The sequence below is a fragment of the Carcharhinus amblyrhynchos genome, chromosome 10 (genome assembly GCF_965287045.1).
Source record: "Carcharhinus amblyrhynchos chromosome 10, sCarAmb.v2.hapA, whole genome shotgun sequence".
Lineage (NCBI taxonomy): Eukaryota > Metazoa > Chordata > Chondrichthyes > Carcharhiniformes > Carcharhinidae > Carcharhinus > Carcharhinus amblyrhynchos.
Window position 1 is genome coordinate 73,289,720 of NC_137333.1, and position 24,313 is coordinate 73,314,032.

At 43.5% G+C, this 24,313-nt stretch overlaps 1 protein-coding gene and 1 non-coding gene across 2 annotated transcripts in view; both read left to right on the plus strand.

Annotated features, from left to right (window-relative positions):
* LOC145349060 (tumor necrosis factor receptor superfamily member 19-like) overlaps window positions 1-20,814 on the plus strand; it is an 85,620-nt gene extending 64,806 nt beyond the window's left edge. The window contains exons 6-10 of the mRNA XM_080197341.1: window positions 5,611-5,775; window positions 10,660-10,782; window positions 14,094-14,196; window positions 17,321-17,741; window positions 19,680-20,814. Of these exons, the coding sequence (XP_080053467.1) occupies window positions 5,611-5,775; window positions 10,660-10,782; window positions 14,094-14,196; window positions 17,321-17,741; window positions 19,680-19,691 (824 nt within the window). The 3' untranslated portion in view covers window positions 19,692-20,814. The remainder of the gene's footprint in view (window positions 1-5,610; window positions 5,776-10,659; window positions 10,783-14,093; window positions 14,197-17,320; window positions 17,742-19,679) is intronic.
* On the plus strand, window positions 9,269-9,468 carry LOC145349604 (U2 spliceosomal RNA). The gene has a single exon (XR_013888116.1). It is a non-coding gene; the product is annotated as a U2 spliceosomal RNA (small nuclear RNA).
* Window positions 20,815-24,313: the final 3,499 nt, after the last annotated feature.

The following is a 24,313-nucleotide window of genomic DNA, read 5'->3' on the forward strand; positions in this document are numbered from 1 at the left end:
TAGCACTGCTGCCTCACACACCAGGAACCTGGGTTCAATTCCTGGCTTGGGCACTGTCTGTGTGGAGTCTGCATGTTCTCCCCGTATCTGGGTGGGTTTCCTCAGGCTGCTCCGGTTTCCTCCCACAGTATGAAAGATGTGCTGGTTAGGTGCATTTACCTGAAAGTCGTGAGAGTGTGGCAACTAGGAGAATTTCACAGTAACTTCATTGCGGTGTTAGTATAAACTTTACTTGTGACTAATAAATAAACTTTTATGTTACTGTGAAAATCCCCTAGTTGGCACACTCCAGTGCCTGAGTACACTAAGGGAGTATTTAGCACGGCCAGTGCACCAAACCAGCACGTCTTTCGGTCTGTGGAAGGAAACCAGAGCACCCAGAGGAAATTGGCGCAGGCATGGGGGGAACGCGCAGACTCCACATGGACAGTGACCCAAGCTGGGAATTGAACCTGGGTCCCTGGCGCTGTAAGGCAGCAGTGCTAATCACTGTGCCACCCATAATTCCGTTTTCCCAAATTCAGCTTGATTTTAGTGATAAATGAGATAATGAGCTGGATTTTACAAAGTGCTGCACCCCCCTCCCCCTACACCCACCATCTAAAAAAAGTCATCAATAAGGCTGCCCGCTCACAGTTCTGTTGGCTTCCCCTCACCCCATTTTAACCCTGGGACCTTTAAGGTGAGTCATGCGCCCCTTCTTCAGGAGGAGAAACTATTTGAGAGAGTTGCTGGCCAATCAGTTGGATGGCCAGCAGTTCTGAAATCCCAGCAGTGCCAGCTAGGAGTGGCAGCTGCAGCTGGCAACTCCATTGTGCCAAGGGGTCTAGGTAAACCCAGTATCGGGAGTCTCAGTGAGGGCATTGGGGGGTGGGGGGCTGGGTTCAGCCTGTGTCCTTTTGTAATAATGAAGGCTGCCTGCAAATGTAGTGATAAATCAAACTGAGTATAGTGAGCACACTCCAGAGTGGCTGCACACCTCAGCACTTTATGTCAGGCTAATGCTAACCTGCTCTTGAAAGGCAGATACACTCTGACTGCAGTTGGTGCTGGAACCTGTTTAAGAAGAGTTTCTGAGCAGAAAGAGGAGTGGACACAGTGTAGCAAGACAAGAGAATGAGCAAACCAACACTTGGTGAATTCTGTTCCCAACTGAATGGAAGCAGGTTCCAGGGTGTGTGGGAGAGAAAAATGCTGGAACATGAGGCTGGGCAGATCCCAAAATAATCCAGACCGCTTCCCAACTTCCCCTGCAGCAGTTTGCGAATCCAGCGAAAAGTCCCTGTCGCTATGTCAGAAAGTCGATTCAAAGTCAATTAGCAGACTTGTTTTAAGCGTGCAGTCTGTCTTTCCCTTGGGTCACATGTTGTGTCTATACCTTGTCAAAGTGGAGAAGGTGAGTGCACAACAGGAACCCAACACAGAGTGAAACAGCCCTGACTTGAGTAATGTGTAGGCTGAGACCAGCAAGCCCTTACTCAGCCAGAGTGAAAGGCTGACGGGAACCATTCCTTCAACATAACCTCACTAAATTTGTTGGGGCTTTGTACATAACTTACATCAATTTGATTTGATTTATTATTGTCCCTTGTGGTAGTAGACAGTGAAAAGTCTTATTTCTTGCATGCTATAAGCATACCGCTCATAGAAAAGGAGAGAGTTCAGAATACAGTGTTACAGTCACAGCTGGGGTGTAGAGGACGATCAACTTAATACAAGGTAGGTTCATTCAAAAGTCTGACAGCAGCAGGGAAGAAGCTGTCATTGAGTCAGTTGATATGTGTTTTATACCTTTTTCCTGACAGAAGAAATTGGAAGAGAGTATGTCCAGGGTGCATGGGGTCCTTGATTATGTTGGCTGCTTTGCCAAGGTAGCGGAAAGTATAGATAGAGTCAGTGGATGTGAGGCTGGTTTGTGGGATGCACTGGGCTTCATTCATGACCCTTTGTAGTTTATTGCAGTCTTGGACAGAACAGGAGCCATATCAAGCTGTGATACAATCAAAAGAATACTTTCTTTGGTGCATCTGTAGAAGTTAGTGAGAGTCGTAATGGAAATGCCAAATTTCCTTTGTCTTCTGAGAAAGTAGAAGCGCTGGGGTGCTTTCTTAACTATAGTGTTGGCATGGGGGAACCGGGACCGGTTATTGGTGACCTGGATACCGGAAAACTTGAAGCTCTTGATCATTTCCACTTTGTCTCCATTGATGTAGACAGGGGCATGTCCTCCAATAGGCTTCCTAAAGTTGATGACAGTCTCCTTCATTGTGTTGACATTGAGGGAGAGATTATTATAGTCGCACCAGTTGACCAAATTCTCTATCTCTTTTCTGTACTCCGTCTCATCATTGTTTGGGATCCAACCCACTATAGTGGTGTCATCAGCAAACTTAAAAATCGAGTTGGAGAGGAATTTGGCAACACAATCATAGGGTGTAAGAAATAAAGTAAGGAGCTGAGGACCCAGCCTTGGCGGGACACTGGTGTAGAGGATGATCATGGAGTAAGTGTTGTTGTCTATCCTTACTGATTGCAGTCTATGGATTAGAAAGTTCAGGATCCAGTCCCAAAGGGAGGAGCAGTGTCCCAGGCCACAGAGTTTGGACTTGAGTTTCCTAGAAATAATGGTGTTGAAGACTGAGCTTTAGTCAATAAATAGGAGTCTGACATAGGTGTCTCGGTTGTCTAGGTGTTCCAGGGTTGAGTGTAGGGCCAGAGAGATGGCATCTGCTGTGGACCTGTTGTGGTGGGAGACGAACTGTAGTGGATCCAGGCAATTCGGGAGGTTGGCATTGATTCGTGCCATGACTAACCTTTTGCAGTACTTCATAATGACCGGACGATAGTCATTAAGGCTGTCCTAGCTTTTCTTTGGTACCGGGATGATGGCCATCTTCTTGAAGCAGACAGGGACCTCAGATTGGTGTAAAGAGAGTTGAAGATGTCTGTGAATACCCCCACCAGCTGGCCCACACAGAATCTGAGTGCTCATCCAGGTACCCTTTCCAGGCCAGTCGCTTTCTGTGGGTTGGCCTTTGAGAAAGCTGCTCTGACATCTGCAATGGTGACCTCGGCTAAAGGTTCGTCCAAAGCTTCCAGGGTGGAGGGCATATGCTCACTGATCTTTTGCTCAATTTGGGCATAGCCTGTGTTGAGCTCATCAGGGAGGGGTGCACTGGTGCCAGCGATTTTACATGCCTTTATCCTTTTACGTCTTGCAGATCTTGTCATAGGCATTGAGTGTCCGTGTGGCTAGCCTGGGACTCTAACTTGGTTTGGCACTTTCATTTATCATTGTTGATGGGTCTTTGTAGATCATATATAGCTTTCTAGCATAGGGTCACCTGACTTGAACACCTCAGGACTTCAGCAAGCAGTCGATATCCCTGCTCATCCATGGTTTCCGGTTGGGAAACACACTTTGCTTCTTTGGCACAGTCTTCTACACACTTACTAATGAAGTCAGTTACTATAGTGGCAGACTCATTCAGGTTGATCGCAGAGTTTTTAAATATTAACCAGCCTGCTGACTTGAAGCAGCCCCATAGGAGATCATCTGATCCCTCAGACCAACATCGCACGACTTTCTTTAATGGATTCTCTCATCTGAGATTTTGTTTGTAAGCCGGGACCAGGAACACAATCTTATGGTCTGATTTGCCGAAGCGTGGATGGGTGATAGAGCGGGAGGCATGCTTTTTATTTGTGTAGCACTGTCTAGAATGTTTGGGCTTCTGGTAGAGCCAGAGACATGTTGGTGGTATCTTAGTAGGACACTCTTGAGCTTGACCTGATTGAAGTCCCCAGACATAATGAACAAGACCTCAGGATGTTTTGTCTCAAGGCTATTTGTGGTGGTGTACATTTCATCCAGGGTGGCCTTCACATCTACCTGGGGTGGGATGTAAACTGCCTTCAGGATAACAGGGGTGATATCCCACGGAAGGCAATAAGGGTGGCATTTCAGCATCAGGTATTCTAGGCCCTGCAAGCAGAAACTCTCCAATGCTGCTACGTGTAGGCAGCAAGAGGTGTTGATTAGAAGGCAGACCCCACCTTGCCTGAGGCCGCTCGGCAGTCCATTTGGTGGATTGAGAAGCCCTTTGGTTGTAGGACACTGTCCGGTGTGGCAGGAGTGAGTCATGTCTCCATGAAACAAAGTACACAGCAGTCCCTCAGTTCTCTTTGAAAATTGAGCCTGGTTTTAAGTTCATCTAGCTTGTTTTCCAGAAATTGGACATTTGCCAGGTGTAAGCTGGGGAGGGAAGGGTGAGTCTAGCATTGTGTTGTTTCACTCTCGCCTGCAGGCCTACATGATTCCTGCAGATATCACTAAGAGTAATCTCACCTTGCTGCCTGTATATCCATCAATTTGCTAGCAAATCATCGTGTGAAACTTCGGTTATGTTTAAAACAAGAAGAAAATATTGTAAGTCCGAAGAATGTTCCTTGTGGGTTGGAGTCTTCAGGCAGAGAGACAGAGCATGGTTCCACCTTAAAGGATTGGATTGGCTTGTATCCTTGAAGTTTGTGGCCGATCATCCTTGACACCTTCCTCAAGGCATGGGATGGGGGTCTCTGGTCTTGAGTCACAGATGTGTCAGTGAAACTGGGGCAGAATCAATTCCAGGCATGTCTGTGTAGTTCATCAAACCCATTCAACTAAAATAGTGAGGTACAAACTGCAAAGTGTTTGAAATTTGAAGTTGTTACAACATCATCTGTACATATAAGTGAGAAAAAGATTTTGAATTTGATTTGATTTGATTTACTGTTGTCAGATGTATTAGTATACAGTGAAAAGTATTGTTTCTTGCATGCGATATAAACAAAGCATACTGTTCATTGAAAAGGAAAGGAGAGAGTGCAGAATGTAGTCTTACAATCATACTTAGGCTGTAGAGAAAGATCAGCTCAATGCAAGGTAGGTCCACTCAAAAGTCTGACGGCAGCAGAGACGAAGCTATTCTTGAGTCGGTAGCTACGTGACCTACTTATGTACCTTTTTCCCAAAGGAAGAAGATGGAAGAGAGAATGTCCGGGGTGCATGGGGTCCTTAATTAAAGCACCATCGGCCCTGAGTATTAGTGGACAATGTGGACATTGTGCAGAACAGAAATTGGTATCGTTCTGATTTCTGGTTGAAGTGTGAGATTCAAGATATTGGGATCTTTCTCTTTAGAGCGGAGGAGGATGAGAGGTGACTTAATAGAGGTTTATAAGATGGTGGGGGGATATAGACAGAGTGGGCATTCAGAGGACTATTTCCTTGGTGAATGTAGCTGTTACTCGGGGGCATAACTATAAGGTTCATGGTGTGAGATATAGGAGGGATGTCAGAGGTAGGTTCTTTACTCAGAGGGTGGTTGGGGTGTGGAATGGACTGCCTGCTGTGATAGTGGAGTCGGACACTTTAGGAACTTTTAAGCGGATAGACACATGGAGCACGCAGCAGAATAATAGGGAGTGGGATAACTTGATCTTGGTTTCGGACAAAGGTCGGCGCAACATCGAGGGCCGAAGGACCTGTACTGTGCTGTACTGTTCTATGTTCTGTGTTCTATCTTGTGGCAATTCCTAACTCACTTTTTCACTTGTTCCTGTGTTTAGGTAGCGCTAGAGTAAACCTGGTGAAGATCCCATCGACTGCCTCCAGCCCACGTGACACTGCATTAGCGGCTGTGATATGCAGCGCTTTGGCTATGGTTTTGCTGGCTCTCCTGATCCTCTGCATCATCTACTGCAAGAAGCAATTTATGGAGAAAAAACCCAGTTGTAAGTTTTATTTTACAATAATATTTCTGAGTCTCCGAAACAGTCAATGGATAAATGCATTTCCTGGCATTAAGGCAAAGTTGTAGAGGCTAAGAAAATAGGAGGTTTATTTTCTGTTTGGTGGTGAGCTATGTCTGATAATGGACTTTCAGGGCCTTGCTTCTTCATCAGCAGCGCTCTGAAAGCTTGTGCTATCAAATAAACCTGTTGGACTTTAACCTGGTGTTGTGAGACTTCTTACTGTGTTTACCCCAGTCCAAGGCTGGCATCTCCACATCATATTTCTGATAAGGAGAGGAAGGTACTAAAATTAGTAAAATGACATGTGCCGGAGATAGAAGTTTTGTTGGATGTTCCATGACTCCAGCTGACCTGTGTATAAATGGGTTGAACTCAGTACTTTTTATTTAAAATCAAATAAAGCTTGAACATTTCCCATTTTGGTTCTCCCAGTGAGACTGGGCAGTCATGTGAGGAGCCAAGGGCTCCTCATGCACCCAAACTGCATTATCACCCGCAGGAAAGGAAAGGGAAAAGATTTGAAACAGCATAGCAGCCTCTAAATGGGCATGACATTTTCTCAAGAATTAGATTCATAGAGGTTTACAGCATGGAAACAGGCTCTTCTGCCCAAATTATCCATACCGCCCTAAGCTAATTTCAACTGTCCACATTTGGCCCATATCCCTCTATACCCATCACACCCATGTAACTATCTAAATCCTTTTTAAAAGACAAAATTGTACCTGCCTCTACTACTACCTTTGGCAGCTTGTTCCAGACACTCGCCATCCTCTGTATGAAAAAATTGCCCTTCTGGACACTTGTGTATCTCTCCCCTCTCACCTTAAACCTATGCCCTCTGGCTTTAGACTCCCCTACCTTTGGGAAAAAATATTGACTATCTCGTTGATCTGTGCCCCTCATTATTTTATAGACCTCTATAAAACCACACCTCAGCCCCCAGAGAAAAATGTCCCAGTTTATCCAACCTCTCCTTATAACTCAATCCATCAAGTCCTGATAGCATCCTAGTAAATCTTTTCTGCACTCTTTCTAGTTTAATAATATCCTTTCTATAATAGGGTGACACAGTATTCCAAGTGTGGCCTTACCAATGTCTTGTACAGCTTCAACAAGACATCCCAACTCCTGTATTCAATGTTCTGACAATGAAACCAAGCATGCTGATTGCCTCCTTCACCACTCTGTCTACCTGTGGCTCCCATTTCAAGGGGCTATGAACATGTATCCCTAGATCTCTTTGTTCTGTAACTCTCCCCAGTGCCCTACCATTAACTGAATAAGTCCTGCCCTGGTTCAATCTACCAAAATGCATCACCTCGCATCTGTCTAAATTAAATTCCATCTGCCATTCTTCAGCCCATTGGCTCAATTGATTAAGATCAAGTTGCATTTGGAGATAACTTTCTTCACTGTCCACTATGCCACCAATCTTAATGTCATCTGCAAACTTACTGACCATGCCTCCTATATTCTCATCCAAATCATTAATATAAATGACAAATAATAATGGATCCAGCACTGATCCCTGAGGCACACCACTGGTCACAGGCCTCCAGTTTAAAAAACAACCCTCTACAACCACCCTCTGGCATCTGTCAGGAAACTAATTTTGTATCCATTTAACTAGCTCAGTCGAGATCCCGTGAGATTTAACCTTATGCAACAACCTATCATGCAGTACCTTGTCTAAGGCCTTGCTAAAGTCCATGTAGACAACATCAACTGCACCGCCCTCATCTACTTTCTTGGTTACCCCTTCAAAAAACTCAATCAAATTTGTGAGACATGATTCTCCATTCACAAAGCCATGCTGATTGTTCCTAATTAGTCCTTGCATCACTAAATGCCTGTAAATTCTGTCTCTCAAAACACCTTCCAACAACTTACCTACTACAGATGTGAGACTCACTGGTCTGTAGTTCCCCCTCCGTGGCCCTTTTTAAACAAAGGCACAACATTTGCCATCTTCCAATCTTCAGGCGCCTCACCCGTGACTATCGATGATTCAAATATCTCTGCAAAGAGACCTGCAATTTCCTCCCTAGCCTCCCGCAATGTCCTGGGACACACTTCATTAGGTCCTGGGGATTTATCTATCTTGGTGCACTTTAAGACTTCCAGCACCTCTTTCTCTGTAATATGTACACTCCTCAAGATATCACTATTTATTTCCCCAAGTTCCCTAACATCCATGCTTTTTTGATCCAGGAACACCGCTAATGTTCTGGGGGCCTGGGTTCAAATCCCGCCACAGCAGATGCTGGAATTTGAATTCCGTAGAGAATAGATTGGGGGAAAGGCAAATTGTGCGGAGGGTGTGGAGAGTCTGCAGAAGGATCTAGATAGGCTGGGCGAATGGGCCAGGAACTGGCAAATGGAATTTAATGTTGGCAAGTGTGAGGTGGTCCACTTTGGTAGGAAGAATGGTAGGAAGGACTATTACTTACGTGGCGAAAAACTGCAGCAGGCGACGGTGCAGAGGGACCTCGGGGTCCTTGTGCATGAGTCGCAAAAACCCAGCTTGCAGGTGCAGCAGGTGGTCAGGAAGGCGAATGGGATGCTGGCCTTCATAGCGAGGGGGATTGAATATAAAAGTAGGGAGGTCTTGCTGCAGCTGTATAGGGCATTGGTGAGGCCGCAGCTGGAGTACTGTGTGCAGTTTTGGGCGCCGCACCTACGCAAGGATATTTTGGCCCTGGAGGGAGTGCAGAGGAGGTTTACTAGGCTGATACCGGAGTTGAGGGGATTGAGCTATGAGGAGAGGCTGAATAAACTAGGCTTGTACTCGTTAGAGTTTAGAAGAATGAGGGGAGATCTCATTGAGACGTATAAGATGATGAATGGGATGGATAGGATAGAGGTGGAGAGACTCTTCCCGCTCAAAAAAGACAGTAGGACTAGGGGGCACAGCCTCAAGATAAAGGGGAGGCGGTTTAGAACGGAGTTGAGGAGGAACTTCTTCACTCAAAGGGTGGTGAATCTCTGGAATTCTCTGCCCGTTGAAGTGGTGGAGGCTGCCTCGCTAAATATTTTTAAGAAGCGGGTTGATGGGTTCTTGATAAGAGAGGGGATTAAGGGTTATGGGGAGAGGGCGGGAAAGTGGAACTGAGCCACAACAGATCAGCCATGATCTTATTGAATGGCGGGGCAGGCTCGAAGGGCTAGATGGCCTACTCCTGCTCCTATTTCTTATGTTCTTATGTTCTTATCTGGAATTAAGAATCTGCTGACGACCATTGCAGATTGTCAGAAAACCTATTTGGTTTGCTAACATCCTTTAGGGAAGGAAATCTGTTGTCCTTACCTGGTTTGACCGACATGTGAATCCAGAGCCACAACAATGTGGTTGACTCTCAACTGCCCTCTGGACTAGGGATGGGCAATAAATGCTGGCCAGCCAGCGACATCCATGTCACAGGAATAAATTTTTATAAACTCTACTTCCCTGGGTAGTTAGCAGTGCATCATTTCTCTCTCAGCCTTTTGGCTAAGATCAAGTGTAGTATCGACATGCTGCACTTGGTTGAAGTCAGTAGGTTACATTTCAGTTTCATTTGAAGCAATTTTTTAAAGCGGCATCTCGGCCTTTTAGCTAAGATGCAAATTAGATCAAGCCTTGGAGGAGGAGCTACGCCTTCTCCAATCAGCTTGGATCATGTAGATCAAGCTCAAGATAGGAGGTGAGAGCCCTGTCTTGTCAGCTTGGATCGGGAATGTCCCAACTTGTTGGGACTCTGAATTGGCTTTAATTTGACTTGATTGGATTGGAATAAAGTAAACAAAAAAACATTTTAAAAACTCTCTCCTCAGTCCCTCATTTAACCATGCGAGTTAGCAATGCTGCTCCCAATAAAATGGGACAGCTTTCTGTTGCACAAGCAACATCTGCAACTAGGCTCGAAGCTGCACATAAACTGGCACTGACATCAAGCACAAGGATGCAGACCACCCATAGACAGCAGTTTTATTGTATCTACACAAACATGTTGTGTATTTTAAAGGTTGATTGATCTGGGAGGCAGATGATCTGTCTTAACACATTGATTGGGTCCAGGCCTGACTGGGAAGACTCCTAAACTTTGAAAAAAAAGTGAAGAAGGAATGTTTTCAATTACATGATATTAAAACTGTCTCCACAGCTGAACAAAAATCTTAAGTGAAGTGACCAACCCCTTCAAATCAACCACGTGTAGTAGTCTCTGTGGTAATGGAACATTGATGTACAGAAGGGATTGCAACAACTCACTAACTCCTTTCATTTAGAATGAGGATTGACTTTCAAATTCATTAAAAGATGCAAATTAGTTGTGGAATTGGGTGCATTTACTTTACTATTTTTAACGATCTACATCAAAAGATGCTTAAGGTTTCATGTGGAGTAACTGGGTTGCATGAGCACAGCTGTCCAGAATGTTTTTTGTCACGTCCTTCACAAAAAGTCCTGATTTTTCAGCACTGCTAATGTTTATTATAGCATTGCAGTGTGTGTGTTGGAAGCATACATAACCCAACAAGTCTCATTCACTTTTAGTGTATTTTAGTGTTCAGTATTTACAGAAACATTGGTTACAACTGGCGTGCAACATTGTTTTTTGAATTAAAGATGAAAATGGCCTTCGTGTCTGTGGGTTTGTAGTCTGGATAACTTTTTTCTCAACACAGTTTCCCTTGCCTTGACCTAAGAAGAGTTGAGTGTTTGAAAAATTGCAGTGATCCTCAGTCAACAAATCAAGAGACCACCAAAAAATTATGTTGGCCGTAAAAGGAGCATATGGGCCACAGAAACAGTTTGTAGGCATTATTGAAGTCTGTCATAAACACCATCTTTTATTGTTCCTCTCTTTTCCCTCTTCAAAGGGTCAATGAGACTACAGGATACTCAGTTAAATGGGGCGGAACTGTCATCCTTTGACAGGCAGATTAATCTGAGTCCACACAGGACCTGCGCTCACTGTCAACAAGGTCCAGCACAGACTTGTGGTAGGTGGAAAGAAAGAATCCTCAGAGGACTGCTTTATTAGAAGAGACTTGTCGACACTCCCATTGTAGTTGGACGATGTGGTTTCTCCTAAGTACATCCCTTAAGTGTTTAAGACAGTCAACAATCACTTTTTATGTGCAACATGAGATGAATGTGTCGATAGCGGCAGTGCAAAAATCACAATTTTCATTGTGTTTGTGTGCATTGTTAACATTTCCAGTCGATGAAAGAAATACAGCAGTTGTTTATTTTTCCATGATACATAAAACCTAGAAAAATTGCACGGATTTGATGCCCTCGACAAGATCAATTAAATGCATGCCTTTTTTTTAAAGCAGTAATTGGGTAAACAATTTATCTTATGTGTCACTTGAAGCAGGCTGGTTCAACTCTGTCTCCCTGTGCGTATGCTCAAGTCACTGCAAAGGCTCTGCCAATGTTTCATCTTGGAATTGGAGGTGCAACCCTCCCACCCCTGCCTTCACAATAGCTATTCACAGAATAGCATGTGCTGCAGTTGTAATGATTTCTCTGCAGCCTTCTCTTCACATTATATTGTCCTGCCTAGACAAGTATTGACAAGCAGTGAGTAATCTTTGGGAGAATGTGGGCATCTCTAGATAATTCCCCAGTAGGAAGTTCCTGACCTCAGCCACGGTGTTGGGAAGATGCCAAGCAAGAGACTTGAAACCACTTTCTCAGGGCAGGAGGGAAAATTGGGAACTGAATCATCCAGACAGGCTCTTGTGCCTCCAAGGAAATAATCACAAAGCGGCTTTCACAGGGTCCTGGGAGTAGGCCATCTGCCTGGCCCTTTTGATCATAGCACAAAAGAACTGAAGGAGAGGGAGAAAACAACAAAGAGGGATTCAATAGGAACACAATGCTTGAATATCAATTCATCTGGATCAGTTGTTTAAAGATGATCAAATCTTAATATGCTAGAGTTTATTAAATATTAATTAAATTAACAGGCTGATATTTTAACCGGGTATATATTTTTCTCCTGAGGCTGTCTTGGAACTTCCCACGCTGCCAAAAGAATTACTGGTCTCTCAGCATGGGCCCAACATTGTAATAATAACTGTCCTTAAAGCAACTATGTGTTGTTGCTGAGATCAAACAAAGATTTGTGTGTTACGGAAGGAACTGTTGGAATATGAACCATCAGATTTTCCAAGAATATTTATTGACCTTATAAAAATACAGCTGACTACAGCGTCGACCCACATGTGACAACATAGCTTTAAGAGATCCCAGGGTCCGTATTGGCAATACCTAATTGGGACCAGCAGTGAAGACTAAATGGACACAGAGGCACAGATTTCTTGTCTCCAGATTGTCAGAGAGCAGGCATACAAGCCAAGATGTCAGGACCCCCTTCCCCCACCCCCTGGAAGTAGTGAAACATTTACCTCCATGGAAACTACCTGGGGAAGTTGAACTCCGAATGTCTCTGACATTGAGTTAGAGTCGAGGACTTGGGAGTAATCCAATCTATTTACCTGAATAATTAGACAGGAAATGTTAAACAGAAAAGGCTTAGTCTATAGATACTGCCCCCCCTCCCCCAAAAGGCCTCTCTCAAACCTCCGATGACTCCCCTGACTTCTGACTACTCCACCTAGACAACCCCTCCTAATCATGTGACTACACCCTGACCCACCAATCATCCTGACCACCCTGGTAACCACACTAACTCAACCACCCAATTACACCCTACCCCCCCTGACTACATCCCTGGCCCAATGACCCCTCCCATCCGGCTACACTCCCGCCTACCTGACTACCCATCCCATCCAAGCCCAACTAGCACCCCCCCAACCCAGCTGCCACGTACTCTATCTGCTACCCCACTGACCTGACACTCCACCCACTAACACCCCAACTATCCGACAGCCCATCCCACCCCCTACCACCCCACCCACCTACCACCCACCAGACATCCCATCTGCCTTACCACCCTACCCACTTCCCACTCTACCTACTTGCCATTTCACCAACCTGCCACTCCATCCACCTCCCACTCTATCCACTTGCTTCTCTACCCACCTGCCACCTCACCAACCTGCCACCCCAGCCACTTACCCACTTATCTCACCCTCCCTCCCTACCTATCTATTGACTCATTCATTAACATTCACTCTGGGCCTACAAGCTTACCGTATGATGGCCAGTGCCACACAGAGGGGCATATCCTGTCTACCCCGACTCTTCTGCCATCTGATGGAGCTCTCCAACACAGGCAGTAGGCCCATGAGAACACCATCATCAGAAAATTTCACTCCAATCCACACATCATCCTGACCTGGAACTATGTCACCTTTTTTTTTTACTGTCGCTGCATAAAATTCTGGAAATACCTTCCTAACAGCGCAGTGGGTTTACCTACACTGGATGGACTGCAACAGGTTGGCATGGTTACACAGTATTTCGCACTCCTACCTCACGGTGCCAGAGACCCGGGGTTCAGCTCCGGCCTCGGGTGACTACCTGTGTGGAGTTTGCAAGCTCCAATGTTGAGCTAGCCAATAACCTTCAGTCATGGAGGGACAACCTGACCAGGTTTGCGGGGAGAGGGGCTGTTCAGAGCAAGCATTCTTGCTCCTCCTGGAACCCGTCCCACAATGGTTTTCAGTTGCTAAACATTTGCTTTCCAGATCATTGATAACTATCCCACAGCCTGTTTACAAGGCAAGAGTTAATTCAAATGCATTTAAAATGCATTAATCCCTTGCAAAAAGGTGGGTGCTGTCAGAGAGTCAGGCAGTGACCGGCTTATTGCTGCTAAATCCGGTGCACAGTGGGTGGCACAGTGGTTAGCACTGCTACCACACAGTGCCAGTGACCTGGGTTCAATTCCTGTGTGGAGCGTGCACATTCTCCCCGTGCCTGAGGGTTTCCTCTAGGTGCTCCGGTTTCCTCCCATGGTCTGAAAGATGTGCTGGTTAGACGCATTGGCCATGCTAAATTCTCCCTTAGTGTATCCAAACAGGTGCCGGAATGTGGCGACTGGAGATTTTCACAGTACTTCATTGCGGTGTTAATGTAAGCCTACTTGTGACAATAGTAAATAAACTAAACTAAGAGTAGAACTCAGTTCTGTGTATAAGGTGACAAGTGCAACAATTGTAATTCACTTTAGCTTACATTCTTTATACTCAAAACATTTAGTAAAGATTAGAGAGTAACATTGTAAAATATATATTCTAAGTTTCTCTAATTAACGATAAATGTTGTCTCCATCTAGCTAAAAGTGTCCATTTCCTCTGCATTAATAACTGTAATGATGGTATTTTCTTTCCTTTAGGACCTGTTCACCTGGTTCCATCTTGTTGTTTCGATGATGCCTGCAGTCTGGAGTACAATAGTGAGAGCTCTTACCCTCCATCCAGATCCGTGAATATTAAAAGGTAAAGGAACGGATGAAACACCTGCAGTTACTGAGGGAAGAGAAATCTCGGAGGCACCAGCTGTAATTTTCCAATCTTTCTGAGCACCAGGAGTGGTGCCAGAGGAGTGGTGAATCACAAATATTACATCTTTCTTCTTTAGTTAAGCCCAGTAACTGCAAGCCAGCTCATTTAGCATTGGTAATGGGGAAACTTCTGGGAACAATAATTCGGGGTAACTTGGACAAATGCAGGTGAAAGTCAGCATGGATTTGTTAAGGAGACGTTACATTTAATTAACTTGCAAGAGTTTTTTGAAGAGGTAACAGAGGAGGTTGATGAGGGTAATGCTGTTGATGTGGTATATGTGCAGTTCCAAAATACAGCACTCTCTGCAGCAAAGTGATGAAAGAGGTTATTAACTGTGGTACTAAGCAGCACTTACTCAGCAATAACTTGCTCACTGAGGCTCAGTTTGGGTTCTGCCACACAGCTCCTGATCTCACCACAGCCTTTGTCCATGGACAAAAGAGCTGAATTCTAGAGGTGAGGTGAGAGTCACTGTACTTGACATCAATTGTGTGTGGCATCAGGGAGATGTAACAACATTGAAGTCAATGGGAATCAGGGGCACCCTCTCTAATGGTTGACGTCATGCCTGGCACAAAGGAAGATGGTTGTGCTGGCAAGAGACCAATCATTCCAGTCCCAGGGCATCACTGCAGGACTACTTCAGAGGAGTGTCATAGGCCCAACCATCTTCAGCTGTTCCATCATAAGATCAAGAATGGAGATGTTTGCCAATGATTGCACAATGTTCAGCATCACTCACAACTCCTCTGATACTGAAGCTGTCCATGTTCATACGCAGCAAGACTTGCACAACACTCAGCATTGGGCTGATAGGTGGCAAGAACATGAGTGCCACACCGGTGACAGGCAACTGCCATGTCCAACAAGAGAGAGTTTAATCATCTCCCTTTGACATTCAATGGCATTACCATCACTGAGTCCCACACTATCATCAGGCTTACCATTGACCAATATAAATGCTATGGCTATAGGAGCAGGTCTGCAATTTCTTCAGAAAATTAACTCACCCCTGCTCCAAAGTCTGCCCACCATTTACAAGGCACAAATCATAAATCATAGAAAGAATCATAGAAACCCTACAGTGCAGAAGGAGGCCATTTGGCTCATCAAGTCGGCACCAACAACAATCCCACCCAGGCCCTATCCCCATAACCCCACATATTTATCTGTTACTCCCTCTAATCTTGGCCTCCCCGAGACACTAAGGGGCAATTCAGCATGGCCAATCCACCTAACCTGTACTTGTTTGGACTATGGGAGGAAACTAGAGCACCTGGAGGAAACTCACACAGACACGAGGAGAATGTGCAAACTCCACACAGACAGTGACCCAAGCCAGTAATCGAACCCAGGTCTGTGGAGCTGTGAAGCAGCAGTGCTAACCACTGTGAAATATGATGGAATACTCCCCACTTGCCTGGATGGGTGCAGTTTCATAAACACACAAGAAACTCGACACCATTCAGGATAAAGCAGCCTACTTGATTGCTACCCCTTCTACAAACATTCACTCCCTCCGCCACTGATGCACAGTGGCAGCAGTGTGCACTTCTACAAGATGTACTACAGGAACTTACCATGGCTCCTTTGACAGCACCTTCTAAACCTGTGGCCTTCACCGCCTAGAAGGACAAGGGTAGCAGTCGAAGGACAGAGGACAATACCATCAGCAAGTTCCCTCCAGGTTTCTCATCATCCTGACTCAAACTAAGGCCACATCCCATGAATGAATAAATGAACAAAAAGTAGCATTGTACCTGTCTCCAAACCCCCCGCTGCCTCGAGTTGGACTTCAAACTAATATTACACATTTAACATTGAGAACACTTATCAAAGTGTCACTAAGTTCATACAGGGGTAGCAGGTACTTGTAATGAATGTTAATGAAACACTGATCCTCGTGTACTGAAGTTAATATTTGTAGATACTGTTGGCATCAAGGTTAGAATGTTAATGCTGCAGAACAGGGTATTCTATGAGTTGCTAAAAACAGCTTAATCCTATCTTTTGAAAAGCATGCCATGAAAGCCCCTTGCATGGTGTTAACTAAGCACATCAGCCAGCCTAATAGAAAACGCTGGAAAGACTGAGTAGGTCCTGCAGTATGTATGGAAGGAAAGTCAAGAGTTAATGTTTCAGGTCCCTGTGACTCTTCTTCGGAGCTTTCGAACCATCCGGCTTCATAGTCCTCATCCTATCCTATTCTAACTAATACTGGACTGAGGCTGGTAATCTGTTAATGTAGAAATCTGAGGAGATTAAATTAATCTTCATCACTTGTGCAGAATGGGAGATAATGAATCAGCAGCTCTTTTATAGTCTGTCCAACTTTCTGATTTGTTAATCTCAAAAATATCAGGTGGACTGTTTTGAGGGTTGCTGGATTCCTATTTCTCATTTTGCACCACATCTGGAGACCACCTACTTACAATGTCAGCCATCAGACTGGGCTGGATTTGAACTCCTGTCCGACAGCTGAAGGGATAGTACACTGACCCACCCATACTCCCTGATACTGCATTAACTAGACAGGTAGGGTGTGCGTGAGAAGTGTTAGACACTGTCACTGGAATTCTACTGCCCCGCCCTCCGTGGAATCGGAGTGGGCGACAGGTGGACAACGGAAATGTCTGTTGACCTCGGGCGGGAATTTCTGGTCTCACTCGAACAAGGCCGTAAAATCCCCCCTATAACTTTGATTCTGTAGCACCCCGGTGAGGAAACATCCTCTGACAAGATACTCTAAACTCAATATTAGTATCTCATGACAATTGATGCAACTCTAAAATCATTGACAGCATGGCATTTTTGTAAATGAGATGAGGTTCACATAATTGCACATGTATAGTCAGTTACACAATAATCAAGGGAACCTACTGTGTAAATACCTTCTTCCTTTAGTTACTTGTGACATTATAGCATATATTGGGTTACTTGTGTGGTACCACTGAGTTGTTGATCACAACCACACTGTATACCACATGGTTAACAATGTCCCATTAGCATTTATCATTCTGCGTGTTAACTCTAATGTGCTTTCTGTCACGCACAGGAACATGGAATGTGCTGGAGAAATCCTGCCTTCTCTCCTCGATGTGTTTACACCCTCTTTTAGTGGAGATGCCTCAGAAGCCTGGCCTCTAATGGGAGACTCTGCCTGCAGTGACACTGGCTCTTTTTGTGAATCGCTGAACCCATCAAACATTGAGGCTTCACCAGAGGCCATCAGTGCCTTTAGCCCACAGTCGGAAACCCCAATAATCCCATCTGCAGATACACGTCCAAGGCAGGAGGATCAACCTGAGTCTGTTTGTCTGCAGTCCCTTTCGGTGGAGATTGTTGGAGCTGCAGCAGTGCTTGAAAAGCACGAGGATGCAGTAGACCTAGGAGATGTCCCATCATTAACCAATGGAGATCAAGATCAACACCAAATGGAGAGCAATGCTGAGCAAGTTCCAGATGAAGAGGCTGGGGTAAGGCATAATACTCAAAACATTCCTTTATCGGTACTGGAATCTTACACCTCGTCCTGTTCACCTAATACTAATAGACATCAAGGACTTGATTTTCATTAAGGATTTGGGAAGGTTGAACCCAACTCAGTGGACACCTTTAAAAGCCCCCATCCACTCTCCATATTTTCATGTTAGGGAGGAGGAGACAGGATGAAGTTAGGCCCACCATCTTCGGAGGCAGCTCAGAGATGGTCATGGGGGCATGGGTTTGCCGGCAGGTCAGTTTTGCATCAGATCTCTGGGGCTTCAACCCAATTGTATTAAAGATTTTTACTCTAGGCCTCACCCCTCACACCCCCTTACCCCTCCTTGCCCCTTCATACTCCTCCATTGCCCTTTACATACTCCATGCCTCTTCCATGCTCTCTTTTATTTCCCATTCCCATCATGCCCTTTCCAAACACCTTCAATTACCCCCTACCCTCTACTTCCACATCCTCCATGCCCATTCGCCCAGTATAAACCATATACAGGACTAATGAGCTACATAATGACCGTTGCAAGTCCTTGAAATATTTATGAAAGAAGACAGTCATTCATAAATTCCCACTGGAAAAAGTTACTGCTCTTACAACCTTATAAAATAGACAGACACAGACATACAGACACAGACATATCGATGAAGAAACTTTATCTCACTTTGCAATTCATAATCTTGTCCAAAAAGCACACATACTTTGAAAAACCACATCAAAGAAACAATAAATTATAACCTCATAAAGAAGTCAATCAATCAAAAGCTGTTTAAACAGACCCCAGATGAGCTGATTCCGTTAATGAGTCTTGGAATTCAGCCAGCCATTCAAAAACAGCCATCTGGGAACTATATCAACAGAAGCTGATGGCTAAACAGAGGAGTGATATAAAGAACCAAGATTTCCCTTTCGTTGAATACTTTGAGTATTAAGGTGAATGCACTTAAACAGAGAAAACGCTGATGTTTGATGAGGCATTTTTAATAGCTTGAACAGGTTTTTGCTGATATGAAATGGTCGTAATTGATACACATATTGACTAGTTCAAATCTGATAAAAGTATAGAATTTTGCAATGATTGTTTAATCCAAGGATTCATAAAATATTTGAATCATGAAGAGAGAGGTTATTATACATGAATGAATAACAGGTCTGTCATCGTTGTTTATTTGCCATCATGTTATTAACCACGTGAGCAATTGTCTGATCTCGTCCACCTGACAGCTCTGAGCTAGGTAGCTGTTTTTGACATGGACGATACCTACAGAGGAGATAGAGAGAAGCTGTTCCTATCACATCGACTGATTAGGATCTGGAATGCACTGCCTAAGAATGTGGTGAAAGCAGATTCAATCGAGGATTCAAGAGGGGATTGGATTATTTTCTGAAAAGGAATGTGCAGGGCCATGGGGAAAAGATTGGGGAGTGGCATTAAGTGAATTGCTCCTTCGGAGAACCAGCACAGACACAACTTTTCGAGTAGCCTCCTCTGTGCTATTAAATAATTTTGTTACTGCTTCACCGGTTACAAACTGTTCCTATTCAAAACAACTAATTAGTTAAATTCAAATTTTACCGAAGTTCATTCACAATCCTGAAGTTAGACCACCACACCCTATCTAGAAGGTTGAAGTTTGTAACCACAGAAGTGTCAAAGACACTTAGAGTGGCTTACCAATATGAATCATCATTACAGGTAAAATTATATTGTGGATGCATTAACAATGATAAATGTGTTCCTTTTTAATTGCTGGCATATGAAGATATTTCAGTCTAATAGTGTCAGACTGGTGTTGGAATAAATAAGGATTTTTTTTATTAGTTTGGTTTGTTGTGATAAAGGTGTTGGTTATTCATTTTCTCCAGTGAAGTCCTATTTTTGGTTTGAGCCTTACTATTGACTGTAATTTTCTGTTTCCAGAATTTTGTCTAGAACATAGCTCGATGGTGCCAGAGGAACGTCTTTGTCTTTGTCCTTCTCTGTTGACTCCCACAAGCTAAAGACACTTCCTGCTGAGGTCTGACATTTCAGGATCTTACAATTTTCCCAGCTGAACTGTGGCGAATAGTTTTTAACTCATGGCTATAAACTCAATCCATCAATCGGCCTGCGTTCTTCGCAGACAGCAACTACATCCAAGTGAATATATGCTCCAGTTTAAGCAGCGGTCTTATTTCTACCACTCGTGATTTACTATTTGCTTTTTTTTGTATGAAACATTTGGCACCTTGTTTAAAGTTCTTGGAGGAATGTTTACGACTGCAAAGGTGGCAATGCAGAACTCTTGTCAAAACGTCACTGTGCTCAAACTGCTAAAGGGTCTCTGAAGATAAATGACGAGAGAGATCCATGGTTCAGACAGCAACCGGTGCAATAAAGCTTTCTTTGTGGCTGGCTCTTACATGTGGATTTGAACCATTAACAACTGTAGCCATAGACACTGTCTGCGGAAGATTGTGGGAGGTGGGATTCAACAAAAATGATTTTAATTCATTAGGTATCCAACTATAAATCTTTGTTATTAAAGCTTTAGAAGATGCAGTTGTACACTTTAATGTGTTTTTTTTAGAAAATTGCCACTGTACATAGCGGAGAATGATTTTTTTTTAAGTATTAATAATTATAAATGAAGATGGTAGCCATTTACATTGTGTTCCACCTCTGCCATTGTATCGCGAAGGTGTGTCAACAAAAAACTGTTACTATAACCGATGTGTTTATCATTCTCCTTGCTGAGGGAAGTTAGATTGGGTCTAGCCGATAGTGCACTAAATATTGGAACAATGTGGAGGTGGAATTGAATGATTTCAGTTTCTACATGTTGATGTATGCTATGAGTGACCAGAAGGTATGTTTGCTCATCAAACAATGTTCCACTTCTCGTCAGTGTTTGATAACTTTCAGTTGGAGAGACTGTGACGATAATAAAGGTTCAACTTTGGTGCTGATATACAGTTTATTAAAAAAAGTTGGTTAACAGCACATCTGAGGAGAGTAGATTGCAAGATATCTTTTAACTCATGGCTATAAACTCAATAAACTACAGGAAACCACATTACTGCAGTTCTGTCTTCTTGAGCGTCATTGAAGTAACAGTATTTCCTAAACAATGAGTTCATATCGCTCTGTTATCTCGTATAAGCAGCTTGGATTTATATTCATTCCAAATGATCACCCACTGCCCCAATGGCCAAATTTGGTAGAACATTTTATCATCAATGGTGCCAAAAGAAGTATTGAAATGTAGGCTTAGGTAATTGAAACATGTAGGAGTCCCATGATACAATCAGATGCTTTGGATATGCAACCTTACAATTAGAATTCCATTAGAGATAGACAGTGGTGATAGGAAGAAAGGCATTTTAATATTGTCTAAGGAGATCACAGCTACATTGCTGATTAATATTTTGAAGTGGGTCATGATGTGCGTATGCCGGCGTTGGACTGGCATAAACACAGTAAAAAGTCTGACAACACCAGGTTTTAGTCCAACTGATTTATTTGATAATAGACTCACAAGCTTTCGGGGTTAGTCCCTTCGTCAGGTGAATGGAGAGTTCTGGCCTCAGACAGAGCATATAAAGCACAGACAGTTTAGAGATTACTGATTAGAATGTAAAAACTTGATGTCTGTGGCGATATGTGCAATCTTCTTGGAGATCCTCTCCACTTGGACCGGCAGTTTGCGGTGTCGATAGATAATATTTTGAAGCCAGTTGCTGTTGTTGACTAGGCAAATGCAACAACCAGTTTGCAAGCTGCAAATTTCCACAAACAGAAAGTGGTAAAGTGACCGGTTCAATCTGTTTGGCAGAGATATGAATACTAGGTCAGAGAATTCTCCTGCTTTTTCTACCATGGTATCCAAATATAGAGGCAGATGGAGCTATGGATTTCACACCCCAGTACTTCAAGTACTGTGACACTACCTTGTCACTACACTGAAAAGTTAGTCTACAAGGAGACGATGGTCTTGTGGGATAATCAGTTCATGTTCTAGGTGCCTGGATTTGAATCCCACCAAAGCAGATGGTGGAATTTGAATTCAATAAAGAATATCTGGAATTAAAAGTCTCATGATGACCACGAAAACATTGCCATTTGTCGTAAAACTGGTTAACTTCCTTAAGGGAAGGAAATCTATTGGATCCTTACCACGTCAGGCCTACGTGTGACTCCAGAGCCACAGCAATATGATTGACTCTCAACTGCCCTCGGCCAATGAGAGATGGGCAATAAATACTGGCCAGTCAGGGGCACCCAAGCCCTGGTGTGAGTGAAGTTTGAATCATGGGGACAAGAAAGCTGTCACTTGATAAACAAAACACCAAGAATATTGAAATCTGAAACAAGAACTGAGGATGCTGGAAAAACTCAGCAGGTCTGGCAGCTTCTATTAAGAGAAAAACAGTTAATGTTTCAAGTCCTTAGACCCTTCGTCAGAACTGAAGAGAAGGACAGTGTGTTAGAGCTGTAGCAATTATAACAAGATGTAGCAATTTCTAAGAACAAAAGGCCTATTATTGGAGGGGGGAGACGTAGCATTGAGGCAATACATGGTATGAGATATTTTTAAAATGGGGCTTAAGATGTAGGAGTGTAGTAAATAGAATAATTGACGACCACCACTTAGCTGACAAGGTTCATTACAATTTAAAACTATGTACAGAATGCTCCAATTGATCTGTTCAATCTCAGCTTTAGGATCAACCTGGCTGCAAAAGCCTGCGCTCTTGTCTCTTTACTCATTCCCCATTGGGCAATCAGGTCACAAGAGAAAAGACTGACAAAGAATTTAGGTTCTTACAGTCAGAAACAGGAGACGGGAGAATTCGTAATGGGAAATAAAGAAATGGCTAAGGAATTAAATTTGTACTTTGCCTCAGTCTTCACAAAGGAAGACATGAATAATGTGCCACAAGTGCTGAGAGAAACATATTTTAGTGAGAAGTTGAAGGAAATCAGCATTTGGGAAATTGATGGGTTTGAAGGTAGATAAATCTCCAGGTCCTGATAAACTTCATCCCAGAGTACCTAAGGAATTGGCCCTGGAAATTGTAGATCCATTGGTGCTTATTTTCCAAAATTTTTTGGACTGTGCAATAGTTCCTACAGAATGGAGGGTGGCTAATGTAAACCCGCTATTCAAAAAGGGAGGGAACAAAATAGGGAACAATAGACCAGTGAGCCTAATGTCAGTACTGGGGAAATTGCTTATTATCAAGGATTTCATAACACGGCATTTGGAAAGCAGTGGTATAATCAGATAAAATCAGCACGGATTTACAAAAGGGAAGTCACGCTTAACGAATCTATTGGATCTTTCTAAGGATGTAACTAGTAGAATTGACCAAGGCGAACAAGTGCATGTGGTTTATTTGGATTTTCAGAAGGCTTTCAACAAGGTCTCATGTAACAGGTTACCATGTAAAGTTAAAGCACATGGGATTACAGGTAATGTCTTGAGACAGATAGAAAGCTGGTTAGCAGGTAGGAAGCAAGGAGTTGGCATAAATAGGTCTTTTTCTGTTTGGCAGTCAGTGACTAATGGGGTTCCGCAGGGATTTCTGCTAGGATTCCAACTGTTCATATTATATATTAATAATTTGGAAGAGGGAACTGCATGTATTATCTCCAAATTTGCTGATGATACAAAGTTGGGTAGGAAGTTAAGCTGTAAGGGGGATGCAGAGATGCTTCAGCATGATTTGGACAGCCTGAGTGGGCATCTGCATGGCAGGTGCAGTATAATGTGGATAAATGTGAACTTGTCCATTTTGGTAGCAATAATAGGAAGACAGATTATTACTTGAATAGGTGTAAATTGAGAGAGGTGGATGCTCAATGAGACCTTGGCGTCCTCGTGCATCAGTCGCTGAAAATAAGCTTGCAGATAGAGTAAGCAGTAAAAAAAGGCTTGGCCTTCATTGCAAGATTTGAGTATAGGAATAAGAGATGTTTTGTTGCAATTGTATAAGGTGTTGGTGAGGCCACACTGGAGTATTGTGTGCAGTTTTGGTGTCCTTATCTGAGGAAGAATGTCCTTGCTATAGAGGAACTACAGCAAAAGATTACCAGGCTAATTCCTTGGATGGCAGGTCTATCATACGAGGCGAGACTAAATCTATTAGGATTATATTCACTGGAGTTTAGAGGAGTGAGAGGGGATCTGATAGAACTTCTAAAATTCTAACAGGGTTAGAATGTTTCCAATAGTGGGAGAGTCCAGAACTAAGGGTCATAGTTTGAGGATAAGGGGTAAACCTTTTAGAACTGAGGGGAGGAGAGATTTCACCCAGAGTGTGGTGAATGTGGAATTCACCACCACAGAATGTAGTTAAGGCCAAAATGTTTGGTTTCAAGAAGGCATTAGTTACAGCTCTTGGGACTAAAGGGGTCAAACAATATTGGAGAAAAAGAGACCAGGATATTGAATTTGATGATCAGCCATGATCAAAATGAATGGTGGGGCAGCCTCAAAGAGCCAAATGGCCAACAGCTTCTAGTTTCTATGTTTCAATGCTTCCAATGCGAACCCCTTATAGAGGCTAGAT